This window comes from Pelobates fuscus, chromosome 3, assembly GCF_036172605.1.
Source record: "Pelobates fuscus isolate aPelFus1 chromosome 3, aPelFus1.pri, whole genome shotgun sequence".
NCBI classification, from domain to species: domain Eukaryota; kingdom Metazoa; phylum Chordata; class Amphibia; order Anura; family Pelobatidae; genus Pelobates; species Pelobates fuscus.
In genome coordinates, this window is record NC_086319.1 from 12,296,224 (window position 1) to 12,310,030 (window position 13,807).

Below are 13,807 nucleotides of genomic sequence, written 5' to 3' on the forward strand. Positions count from 1 at the left end.
CTACATAGGAGATTATAGAACATTCTAGTCATTAATAATTGTACTTTTCGTTTTAACTTTAAATGTTACATTTATCTTATTGAATGCAATGGCAAACTTCCAATGTTTTGCAATTTTCTGTGTTTGCTCTCTGAATATTCGAGCAGTGGATTACAAGATAAAGTTTAACAACCATCCATAGGCAGATCATCTTAGCAAGATGGCTCCATCTGTCGTCCGTGATGCATGACTCACCTTAGCACGCTGCATCGATGGGACACAGGGCGTCTTTACACGCCACCTGAGGGTGCCAGACCCTGTAAGGACATCTTTGCTTGTAGTGCTTAGACTGACCTATACTGGCGGCCTTGTGTTTTGCCATAAGCTGTTGTGAGTAAAGTTGGAACATTCCCTTACACATGAAGCATCAAGTATGCCAAGGTAATTTGCATCACATGCCAGGATATGCCACAAGATAAAAAGAATATATTTATATATTTAGCAGCTAATGCAATTGTGGCTTTCGGGGTTTTTGCACAATCCATATCGTCACTTTATGAGGCGGAGAAGGTTACATAGTTGACAAGAGACTTGCGTCCATCAAGTTTAGCCTTCTTCCCATATGTTTTTGCTGTTGATCCAAAAGAAGGCAAAAAACCCAGTCTGAAGCGCTTCCAATTTTGCCACAAACTAGGAAAAAATTCCTTCTTGACCCCAAAATAGCAGTCAGATGTATCCTTGGATCAAGCAGCTATTACCCCACTAATTAGAAATGATATCCCTGTATGTTATGTTTTTGCAAGTATTTATCCAATTGCAGTTTAAAAATCTGTATGGAATCTGATAAAACCACCTCTTCAGGCAGAGAATTCCACATCCTTATTGTAAAAAAACCTTTTCTTTGCCTTAGATGAAATCTCCTTTCTTCCAACCTAAATGTGTGACCTCGTGTCCTATGTATAGCACTGTTTGTGAATAGATTTCCAGATAAAGGTTTGTACTGGCCCCGAATATATTTGTATAATGTTATCATACGTTAACGGAGACGGACCGCAAGGCCAAACCTTATGGAACTATTTTCGGCTACTTTTGCCTGTGCGGTCGGTCATAACTTTCAACCTTTATAACTCCCGAACCCCGGGTCCAATCTGGGTGAGCTTTGAGTATGTTACTCACCCAGATCAGGGCTATCAGGGGATCCCCTATTTTGGAGTCTACTCTAAGTATTTGGGGTACATCCAGAAAGTGGGGAAGTAATGGACATGGCTAAGGGGATTATGTGTCATGCTGAGGGGAGGAGATGTGTGGGAGGTAACGCATGTGTGATTGGTGTACTGTAAATCTCTCCCTTGCATGGGAGAATCCTTTATAAGCCACTTGTGTTAATAAATCTGGAGTTCCTGTTTTAACCCTCAAAGTGGTGTTGTCTCATTCTTGGGGGAGCATTTATTGTATGCTGTTCCAGTTTGACTGCTAGGAGTGTAAACCTATTCGTATGGTTTCCTATTCAACTGTCTACAGCATTCATATGCTTGAGAGGATTTATATGCTTCTTCGGTTCGGTGATTGTGGTGTCTGCCAGAGTGCTTGGAGTCCTCAGGAAACGCTAGGAGCATCCTTCAACGGAGGTACCCAGTCGGGGTGCCAGGTGATCCGTTACAGTGTGGTCTTACCAGCGATTTATAAAGAGGCAAAATTATATTTTCATCCCGAGAATTTATGCCCCTATTTATACATGACAAAACCTTACTGGCCTTAGCAACTGCAGATTGACATTGCATATTGCTGCCTAATTTGTGGTCTATAACAATTCCCAAATCCTTCTCGTGTGTGGTTATCCCTAATTCACTACCATTTAGGGTGTAAATTGCTTGTGCATTCTTGACCCCGAAGTGGTTAAGAATTCTCTACGTTAAATTTCATCTGCCATCTGCCCAGTACCCCAATCTATCCAAATCCCTCTGCAGCAAAGCAATATCCTGCTCACATTTTATTACTTTACAAAGTTTTGTGTCATCTGCAAACACTGATACATGTCTTTCAATGCCTATTTCAAGATCATTTATAAATATGTTAAATAGAAGTGGTCCCAAAACAGAACCCTGAGGGACACCACTTACCAAGGTAATATGCAGATTGTGCACACCGACACCTAGTGGTTTAAATGAGCAATGCAGCTCCAGATACTTTCATTATTGATCTGCCTCTTTTCCAAATTAAAGCAACACTAATTTTCTTTTTCAGGTTTTCCTTCTTCTGTTCCTTAACTTCACACTAGCTAGTAGACTCAGTCTGTCTTTGTATTAAATCAACCATTTATAGACATAAACTCTACAAAACGTTGGGCCCATACCCAATTCTTCACTCAGAAACAACTAACCGAAGTGCTGAATCCACACGGTGTGAGCACCTGCCACAATCAGATTACATTTTAATAAAACACGTTTCGCGGGGTGGGAAAGCACATTATCACTGATCTGGCAGAGCTTGTCAGCATTACAAATATAATAACCTTTAAGTGTTATTTAAGATGTTTGTTTATATTACAAATTCAAACGTAACAAATATAAATTAATTAGTGATCAAAAAGTCTCAGAAATGGAATCAGGAGAAAGAGATGAAAATTTATATTTTATTCTACGTTCCAGGAGATTCCTCTTTTTCAAAAACATCCACATTTTGGTAGTATTTCCAAGCCTTGAAGTTGCAGGATTTCAGGATGGACCCCAGCTGTCTTCCAGGGCCCATTTCTAATGTTCGGGGGAAATCTATCCCCTTTTTCCTTTCATAGATGGCATGCATTGTTTGTTCCCACTTTACAGGCGAGACCAGCTGTTTGACAAGCAGTTTGCTGATTACAGAGGCGTGCTTATAGCGCTTGCCATCAATATTACAGTAAACGGGGACATACGGCTGCTTAAACTCCAGGTTCTTGAGGGCTTTCTGCAGGGGTTCCATAGCAGGTGCCATTAACGGAGTGTGAAAAGCACCACTCACCGGTAGCATCTTTGTGCGCAGGAAATGGTATTTTCGTGAATTTCTCTGCAGATACTGCAAAGCCTACGATGGGGTGAAAAAACACAAAAAATATACAACAGAATTTGCGCAAGAAAATATATCTAAAATCTTCCCACAAAAAGCAGTGAGGGGACACTATTGGACTACAACTCATCTAAGTCTCAGCCAGATTAAATGATGTGTTATGGGATGCCTTCTACACAGTTACTTTCTCACAGGAATATTACATGAAATCTGTCATCAGATAAAAACAGAATTTCCACGCTTTTACCGCGGCCTCATTTCCTGCTTCGCTGACCTGAAAATCCCAAGACACAAGGCCGGATTTAAATCTCCTACTCTGGACACTGATTATTATTATAAATGCTAATAATAAGTACTCTTACAGCGACACAAGAGAGGTAGGTTCACTCGCTGTTATATGACCTTAGAATAAACAGTCACCTGTCAATATATAGTCAGACGGAGGGAGAAAGAGTAAGTCAGTCCTTGTTTGTATAGAGTAAATGAGATTAATTTTAACGGAACCATCCCAGAAAAACACTTTGGGGTTATCCATTAAACTGGGAAATTTAACTATTTGTTTTATTTTAGACAGGACACATAGAAAATAGTGTCACGTACCTCTATATTTCCTGCAATGACCCTGCCATCCGGGAACAGGTAATTTGCCACATCGCACACTACATTTTCCAAGCCTATAGATTTGCAATGTTCTCGAGCTTCTGCGCACGCAACATTGTACTTTGAATGAGGACGGCCAATTACAGACAACATTCCACTGGGCACAGCGTCTGACGCCCGCTGCATGGCCTCCGCCCGAGCCTTCACAGCATACAGCGCTACAACATAGAGGGTTAAACAAATCAGAAAAGGCACAAAGTAAACATATCAGATGTGGCTCGTTCACCGAACCTATCAAAAGAAACTGACTAAAATAGATCACTTGTTTTCTGATCGCCTCGAAATCTTGCAGTTGATCTGCCAATTTAAATGGATATGCCAAGCACCATAACCACTACATCTCACCATGTTTGTCGTCTGGTTATTCACTAGACTAATTTGTACTTGGAGGGACCACACACCAGCTACCCTGGGATCCTGAAACTCTCACAGGCATACTGCAGGAAAAATATCTAATGTTTGAGCCTTGTCAGCTATTACACGTGAGCATAAAAGGGACATCAAATTGTGAGTGGAGAGAGATATTAAAGGGGAAGTATAGCATCCTTCTTCTATCCTTGTATCAGTGAACATTATCTCACTATCAGACGAGTTCACAAAGAGTATCTCACAGACACTTTGCTCGTGTACTTAGCTTGCGTCTCCATCTACCAATACTGGCATCCTAAACTAATCTGCCCAGAATTATAGCCATGCCAATACACATACATTGCACATGCCAGCCACTTAGACCAACCAGGGGCAATCAATGAAAGTGGTAATAGATGGCACATCGGAGACACCATTTGGCAACATAAAACCATGTGAATTTATCAAATAGAATTAGAACTAGAAAGCGTTTACTGTTTCTTTAAAAATCAGAAGTGTTTCAGAACAAATAAATCTGTTAATGTGAGAAATACTTTAGGCTAAATAAAAAAAAGTGTCACTTAAAACAGCATGTACTAAATGTAATATTAACGAAAAACATTCTTAAAGGACCACTATAGTGCCAGGAAAACAACCTCGTTTTCCTGGCACTATAGTGTTAATAGGTCCCCCCCACCCTCATGGCCCCCCTCCCGCCAGGCTCTAGGTGGAGGAAGGGGTTAAAGGCTTACCTTTCTCCAGTGCCGGGCTCCCTCGGCGCTGGGGACTCTCCTCCCTCTTCCACCGAATGCGCATGTTTGGCAAGAGCAGCGCGCGCATTCAGTCAGTCCATAGGAAAGCATTCTCAATGCTTTCCTATGGACGCTGGCGTCTTCTCACTGTGAAAATCAAAGTGAGAAGCGCCTCTAGCGGCTGTAAATGAGACAGCCACTAGAGGCTGGATTAACCCATAGGTAAACATAGCAGTTTTACTGAAACTGCTATGTTTACAGCAGGCAGGGTTAATCCTAGGTGGACCTGGCACCCAGACCACTTCATTAAGCTGAAGTGGTCTGGGTGCCTATAGTGGTCCTTTAAATCTCACTGAATCTTGTGTTTTGTAAAAAAATTACTTTAAAAACAATGTTCTGAGTATCATGGGTAACATAGTCCAAAATCTTCTTTAGAGTGAATGTTAGTCATCACTACACAGAACCCAATACAAAGCGCTGTTCACAGTGCCAGCTTAGAGGGTTACTCCAACCACCATGACAACTTCAGTGATTAGAAGTGGTTGTGGTGGTAATAATCTGTATGTGAAGTGTCTCTGCTGGTATGCTGCACATACAGAGTAATCTGCACTTGTGTGCTGAGGGCTAGTTACACCGGCAGAAATAACTTTTGGCATCCTGGAACTCTGTGCCGGACTACCTAATGTCAATTCTGGGCATACGATAACTTTTGTTGTCAGTGCGCACAGCAGGCTCTGCGTTTAAGGGGACTGTTTTCATCCGCTCCCTCTCTCTGTGCCCTCCCACTTTCCAATAAAACCGATATTACTATTTTTTTTTTTAAATAGTAATTTTTCACCTACTGACCACCTAGTCTCCCCCTCCCCTTGCTTGCTTAGATTTTGCATAAACGCTTGGAGCTGGTGAGACAGCTTATCACACTGCTGCAGGAGGCCCTGGCTGATTCCACCCCTGTTTTACTGCACAGTTAAGGGTGGTGGGAACCTAATTAATAGTGGCCAATAAGGCATTTTACAGAGAAAGAACCCCCCCCTCCCCTCCTTTAGAAAAAATGGATGGAGTAACCATTTAAGCTCTGCCAGTTCATGTTTGTAGTTCCTTGCCAGTTCCTTTACCTTCTGTAAAATCTAGCGCACCCGAAAAAACAAGAGCTGCGAATTCCCCAACGCTGAATCCTGCAACTGCAACACAATTGTCAATAGCCTGGGAAAAAACAAACAAAAAAAACACATCAGGCATTATAAATTATCAGGAATGAGCATCATCAGTTTGATTTAACAAAATATGCGGCTTTACCTAGAACACATCGAGATTAACTATAAAAATAACTGGGGTAGCCCCAGGATTTATCTGAATAATACAATCGAGTTGGGGATGTTTCCCGATTCAGCTACTTTGGCTAAAATCTGCTATTCCCATTTCAGAGATCGGCAGGCTAGGTATTGACTTTTTCTGCTGTGATTATCACGGAACATACAACTGGATCCGGCATGGTACTTACTGTAGGGTCTTCATGGCTCAACTTTTCAGTGGCAGCCAGGGACGTCACAAACACAGCAGGCTGGCAGTGTACAGTTCTACTGAGTACCTCCTCAGGACCATGTAGGCACAGCTCCAGCAAGTCATATCCCAACACCTTGTGCGCTGCATCAAACATTGTCCTGACATTGGGGTAATTCAAGAGCGCTCTAGCCATCCCAACCTGCTGGCTACCCTGTCCTGGAAAAAGCAGCACTGTGCTATTAGTAGGGGATCGTCTGGCAGGTGTGAGGTCCACCTCTGACATCTCCAGAGCTTTGGTGATATCTTCAGAGTCTTCCAACAATTTAGATATATCTTCTGACCCAGCCAGCACTTTAAGGGGGTATTCTGACCCAGCCAGCACTTTAGGGGGATCCTCTGACCCAGCCAGCTCTTTAGGGGGATCCTCTGACCCAGCCAGCTCTTTAGGGGGATCCTCTGACCCAGCCAGCTCTTTAGGGGGATCCTCTGACCCAGCCAGCTCTTTAGGGGGATCCTCTGACCCAGCCAGCTCTTTAGGGGGATCCTCTGACCCAGCCAGCTCTTTAGGGGGATCCTCTGACCCAGCCAGCTCTTTAGGGGGATCCTCTGACCCAGCCAGCTCTTTAGGGGGATCCTCTGACCCAGTCATACCTTTGGAGGGATGATGCCCCCTCTCCCAGCCTCCAGCAGGTGCTGACTGCCACCTCTGCCATTGCACATGGGGTACAATCCTCCTGCAGAGCAGGGCCCTGGAGAGAGCTGTGCTCCCCATTATTGGAAGGACCTGGGTTCAGCTGCACTGCACAGCCATGCTGCTCTCTCTGATCAGCAGTCACATGGAGCTGCTGCCCTCTGCATGATACTTCCTGGTTCCAGTCACTAACACCTTCCCCGGAAACAAGGAACAAACTCCAAGGTTCCTACAGTAAAAATGTCCCTGGCAGGGACAGAAAGTGGGGTGTCAACTTTTACCAAACTGGGTTATTCACTAAATATAATTTATTTACTGAACAGCGAATTGTAGTGAAATTAAATCTGAACTGGAAAACATAGATAAAATACATGATTAAAATAAGGAGTCACGTGGCGCATGTCTTATGGCTGTGCAATTTTCATCCTGTGTCTTCCTCGAGGACATTTATCTGAACACGTTTCACCGATTGCTTTATGGTTATTTTTATAGTAGACGTTATTGCCTTCGTAAATAAAGAGTTAAAAAATATCGCTGATTTGGAAAAATTCACAAAATTAGTAACTTTGCCTACATTTTGCAATTCAGTTTTCATTTCACTACAATTTGAAGTTTAATGCAAACATGTTACAGGATTATTTACTTATGTGAGAATTCAAAGTGAATTTCAAATGTCAGGCCGGAGAAGCTCGAAGCAGAGCCAAGTTATGGAATTTTCCGGTTTGGTTTCCTTTGACCCTAATTCTGATATTAATTTTGAATTCTCACTTTATTGAATAACTCCTGACTGTCAGTCTTTAGTGTACCTGTCCCTAGTTATATAGCCCCCCATGTGCGCTTGCTAAACACCTCTGTCTAGCTCGGAGTTCCCCTTGGGGCTGTTCACCTTCACTCCTCCTGCAACGTTATGGAGGACGCAAGGCTTCTTCTATGATGGACCGATCCAATGCTTCTCATAGAGACATACTCGTAGAGACATGAAGCGCACGTGCGGCCAATCCAAACCTCCCTGTAGATTTTACTGGAGGTAAAAACGCTTCCCGTGACAGTATTACCTTGAATAGTTAAATTGACTGAACCACGGCACCCAGACCACTTTATCGAGCTGACGTGGCCTGGGAGATTTCAATATCCGTTAATAGTAAACATTCCACTTCCGATACACTTTAATTTTAGGGGTGTGAGTGTTTTTTTTCTGATAAGTTTTTGATAACTCCCAACTGTCTCGAATTTGATGTGACCGTCCCAATTATCAGGTCCTGTCCCGCCGTCCTACATTTGTTCCGCTTTCGGGGACACCAGGAAACTGTCCCCGACAATCATAGCACAGGCGCACCAATAGACGCACTCACGCAATGATTAGGCATGAGCAGGGTGACCCGATCTACCATGTTTTTAGGGACACATATCATTTTATCATATTTATGAAAACTCATGAAAAAGGTGGCCCTGCAGTGTGTGTAATGCATATTCTGTAGGATTCTTCATTGCCTAATTGCTTAATCTGATACACATTGTTCTGAATTTTACAGGGCGACCTTTTTCATGCTCTGCCCAGAAAACATGGTGGATCTGTTCACGCTGGGCATGAGGGACCTTCAGGGAGGACTGAAACAGTGGTTCCTGCTGGGTCGGCCCACATGATTGACAGGCAGACTGGCACGCATTCACACCAGGCTGACCTTGGTGGACCCGCCCCTTTTCCAACAGGTCCGCCATTTTGTGGCAAAGCTAGTGACATGATCGCTTCACTGGCCTTCCCAACTTTACCTCACTCCCATTGACATCCTGATTCTCTGGCATCCCAAATAGGGAGGCATGCTTACTAATAACAAATTATACACTAAAATATAATTTACAAGAAAAGCAATGTATCTTATTTACACAGACTGATTTCTAAACACATTTACTGCCGTTTAAAGGGACACTATAGGCACCCAGACCATTTCATCTCACTAAAGTGGTCTGGGTGCAGTGACCCTGTTCCCTTCACTCTGCAATGTAAAACATTGCAGGATTAAAACTGCCTACCAGTGGCTGCCTACCAGACAATGCTTCCTGCAGTTTCACAGAGTTTGAATCCGTGAAATGACACTTGTGCTCAGCAGGGGTTAATTCAGACTGACACATAATAACAGCAAGTGATGCATATCAAATAAGGCACAGAAACATAATAATAAAACACAGACTCAGAGGTGTGCTGAAAAGGCCGTGGTCTTTAATGTAGTTTACAAATTATACAAACATAACTTATTAACTTTAAAACACGTAATTTGTGGGGGGCGGGGCCGGACCGCCGAGCTGGACGGTCGCAGGCAGTAGGAGCTCCTGCTGCCCCAACTTTAAATATGCCGGAAAAACTTAACTTCAGCCAAGAAACGACCGACCACCATCACGCCCAAAGCAGAGGGCCTGCTGGAGCCAGGGTGAGGCTGGCTTTTTAAGCTACAGTCCCCTGGAGGAGAGGACTGCGATACCCCGGCCCTCTCCCGCGGTGAGTGGAGCGGACGGCCGACGCACCACTATCCCGCCACACAGCACCCAGACTGGGGCTCGAATTTGAGCGGATCCGGCCTTGGTCCCCCCCCTATGGACCGGGGGGGTGATCCCGGTCCCCACCCGGGGGCATAGCAGCCGGAAAACACAGGCGCCACAGACACGCTTGAGGGCCCGACCGCACAAGATGGCGACTGCCACGTGCACTGAGGGCACCTAACAAGCACGGGCCCAAGAAGCCTGAGATGACGGAGGCCTCACTCTCCTACAGCTCGCCAAGCGATATCTCACCTGACAGAGCAATAACTTATCGGAAGACAGACAGCAGCAGAGGCTTACTGGACACGGAGTGGCGGAGACACCAACCTGCAGGGACTCAGCTCCATACCCACGAGTCTACCGCCAACCGAAGGGAGCCACACGCCAGAAAAAGCAAACCACCCAATGCCGACCTTGGAGACCGCTCCACCTGACTCCCAATAGTGGCAAGCCCAGGCGACACATCTGGAGAGGTACCCCAGCCTGCAAGACTACCGACACTGGGTCATACTGAAGGGCTGAAACAAGCACTGGCCGATTATACGCTCACTGCCACCCATGAAGCAACAGACCCACCATGACAGTGATTCCTGAAGAATCTGCCGCTATACGAACTCTTGAACGGACTGGGTGATATTATGATATAAGATGTCTGTAGATAGCTGCCTGGCTTTAACATATATAACGCTTACATGCTACTCTGACCACAGCATACTGTTTACACCTCACTCATCATAACATATACCATGCTAGCGCTTAGGGCACCCTACCAGTGCAGAAACTGCTAGCCAGCCTGCACTCACACCTCGCCTGCAACAACTATGTTTTAGGCCATACTGTCTATTATGTGAACCCACAAGCTGGCTGTAATTATAACACGCACCCTTGCCTCCCCGGGTGAGTCACTAAGGAGCAATCCTGAATAAGCAACATCAGCACGCAGAACACAGCACCTACACATGTGTACCGCATCTACTTGTTTAAATAATTTTATTTAACTTGTATATCCTGCCTGCATAACTCATATAACCAATCGACTTAATATTGTTGTACATCTTCTTATCAGAACGCGATCTTTTAAAAAAAAAATGTGCACATACAAACGCATACCCCAATGTACTTATTGTCTGACCAACACGAGGATTGCCTTTGGGGTACCCCGTGTGAAGCTGTAACATCTTATGCACTGCAAAAAAAAAAAAAAAACAAAAAAAAAAAACACGTAATTTGTAACCAAACATCTCAGGTCTTTAAACCCCCAGAGATCTAACACATAACTCAACAGAGTTCTGCCCTATTAGCCAGAACTTAAAGGGAAACTCCAGTGCCAGGAAAACGATCCGTTTTCCTGGCACTGGAGGGTCCCTCTCCCTCCCACCCCCCAATCCCCAGTTGCTGAAGGGGTGAAAACCCCTTCAGTGACTTACCAGAGGCAGCGACAGGTCCCACGTCGCTGCTTCCTCCTCCCCCGCCGCTCCTCCTTCTGCTTACGTCGGCCGGTGGGCGAGACTGATCTCGCCCGCCGGCCGAGGAGACCTAATTGCCGCGCATGCGCATTAGTGCACCCCATAGGAAAGCATTGAAAATGAATTTCAATGCTTCCCTATGGGGAATAGAGCGACGCTGGAGGTCCTCACACAGCGTGAGGACGTCCAGCGACGCTCTAGCACAGAAAACCTGTGCTATGATGCAGGAGGTTCCCTCTAGTGGCTGTCTAATACTTAACCCTGCAAGGTAATTATTGCAGTTTAAAAAAAACTGCAATAATTACACTTGCAGGGTTAAGGGTAGTGGGAGTTGGCACCCAGACCACTCCAATGAGCAGAAGTGGTCTGGGTGCCTTTAAACCAAATGAAAACGAAACTCAGCTAGTCCTCCTCCCCCCCCCCCCTTTAAATTAGGCAGGTGACCTCAACCCCACACGCTGCAGCATGCAACTAATGCTGCAGCCCACCACACCAGACCACAGCCTTATCGATCATGCACTGTAAATCGTTATTAAAATAACCCGACATCAGATAAATGAATACCATCTCTTATGAACAAGCCTTCTCACTGCCCCTCAATGTTGACATGGTGAATAGAAAAACCGCCGACTGATGGCATAGATTTCTCCATGGCTTTATTAAGCTTGCGCCGAACTCTCTCTAATGCTTTAAGCTTAGCATTGCGCAACCAAATTAACCTTGGGACTATTTCAGACCAAATAATTAGCGAGTCCGGGAACATTTGCTTAAAATTGAAGAGCAAAACTACTGACTTAACCCGGGCCACACCATTACCACCATAATGAAAAATAATAACATGAAGCCATGAATTTGGCCAAAACAATCTTGTAACATTTTAAAAACATTGTCCCTTAACGGACCCCTTGCACCAACCCAATAAATTAGAACAGACTCCTTATCAAAACTCAAGTTCTCGCCATATGACCTTTCCATAGCTCTTCTATGTGCCCAGTGGATGGAAGAATGCCCTACGATCCATACAATCACAGGTCTCGTATCTGAAACAGAAAGAAACAAGTCAGTATAATAAATTCATTAAGGTCTAACATAAATGTTATATCTGCTCGAGGACCATCGACCAACTTTTTAAACCACTTCATTCGAGAGACCATATGATACAGCCTCTATTGTAGCACCTATAGAAATGAATGATAAGTAATCCTCTTCTCATTAATACCCAGCCCTTTACATGGTAACTGAAGAACTTTTTTTCAAAATTGAAATTTAGAAAGAGGGACCCCTGACCGGTGTATCAAAAGGCTGCCTTGACCTTTTGGACGAATATTTAAATAAACCCTGACTGCCTTAACTGGGCATAATGAAAGATGTATAGCTTGTAACTGAACCCATTGACCTTTCCCTTGCTGGTCAGCTTTCGACCTTAGCATGGCAACGCTCCGCGGGTCTCGCGAGAGTTCTTAGCAGAGAGGAGAAGAGGAGGAGAAGCTGTGTGCTGCCTGGGCCCCCTCTGCGGACTGCGGTAACAGGGAGCCGGGGGCCCGCGGCTGCACACATAGATAGCGATATTCGCTATCAATGTGTGCAGGGAAAGAAAGTGGGGCCCAGGGGCCAGAGCAGTCCGGGCCCCCCAGGGCCGCCGGGCCCGTGACAACCGTCATGGTTGTCACCCCCTGATGGCGGCCCTGATCCTGTATAGTGGGAACTGGGATCAGTAGCGTCCATTCTTCCCAGGCCTTCAGGTATGCCATTCTTCCCAGGCCTTCAGGTATGCTCCCCAAGTGGTTGTAGCTAACGATAAACCCAGTAATTGGCTTATCTGGGTGAAGTTAGCTCCCAGGTGCTTTCTGGCAACCTTGTTCCAGCTTCGTCTGCTAGAGGTGCAAGGGATCTGAAAGACTTGAAGTCAAAACGGGACAAGGCATCAGCTATACTATTACTTTTCCCACTTACATCATGCTTTGCTTTTACCCATATATTATTCACCAAACAAATAAAAAACAGAAAATCTCAGTAAATTGATCACCAGGATACATTTTGCCCTAAGGGAATTGATTTTCCAAACCACCCCTAAATTGTCACAATGAAAAGTAATCCTCATGTTTGCTAATTCAGAGCCCCAAACCTCCAGGGATATGACTACTGGAAATAGCTACAAAAGAGAAATTATTCTCGTCCAACCATACTCAACCCACGACTGGGGCCAAGAAGCTGCTTCCCATCTACCATGAAAGTATATACCAAAGCCTTGAGACCCAGCTGCATCCGTGAAAATATCCAATAATATTTATATAAAATATCCAATAATTAAAGAATATTGATATATTCATCATTCCATATTTTTTCTGTCCGCACGGACCCCTGTATGGACAGTTCACGAGGGCACTGCAACAGCTGTTGCTGAATGCCCTCGCGACTAAGGCTATGCGCGCCGCAACTTGACCCCTGAATATCCCCGTGACGCACATGTGTACCTAGTCGATTGAGTAGGTACATTCTGAAAGTCCTCAGGCTTTGCATGAAGTCGTCCAGCTTGTTAAAAACCTCATAGAAAAGCACATTAGGTTCCCCCATCAGCGGGTGTCGGCAGAGAAGGAGCCCAAGCCAGATGCGGGCGCTGTGATCTGATGAGGATTTAACTGACGCTGGGTGTCCTCACACAGAGCATGACGACGTCTGGCGTCAGCTAGGTGACCAAAAGTTGCCTAGCAAGTAAAAAGTGCCTTTAGTGGCAATGAATTTATTACAGTTTCTCAAAAAGTGCAATGATTTACATTGCGGGACTAACCAGGGCAGGGACTCTGAGGACAATGAGCTAAAGTGGTCTGAGT

General features: G+C 44.8%; 1 protein-coding gene across 1 annotated transcript; it reads right to left on the reverse strand.

Annotated features, from left to right (window-relative positions):
* Window positions 1-2,594: 2,594 nt before the first annotated feature.
* Window positions 2,595-7,712, reverse strand: MCAT (malonyl-CoA-acyl carrier protein transacylase). The gene is made up of 4 exons (XM_063445047.1): window positions 6,283-7,712; window positions 5,897-5,984; window positions 3,622-3,839; window positions 2,595-3,039 (listed from the first exon to the last, which is right to left on the reverse strand). Exons 1-4 carry the CDS (start codon window positions 7,054-7,056, stop codon window positions 2,617-2,619), a joined length of 1,503 nt encoding a protein of 500 aa, XP_063301117.1. The 5' UTR covers window positions 7,057-7,712; the 3' UTR covers window positions 2,595-2,616.
* Window positions 7,713-13,807: the final 6,095 nt, after the last annotated feature.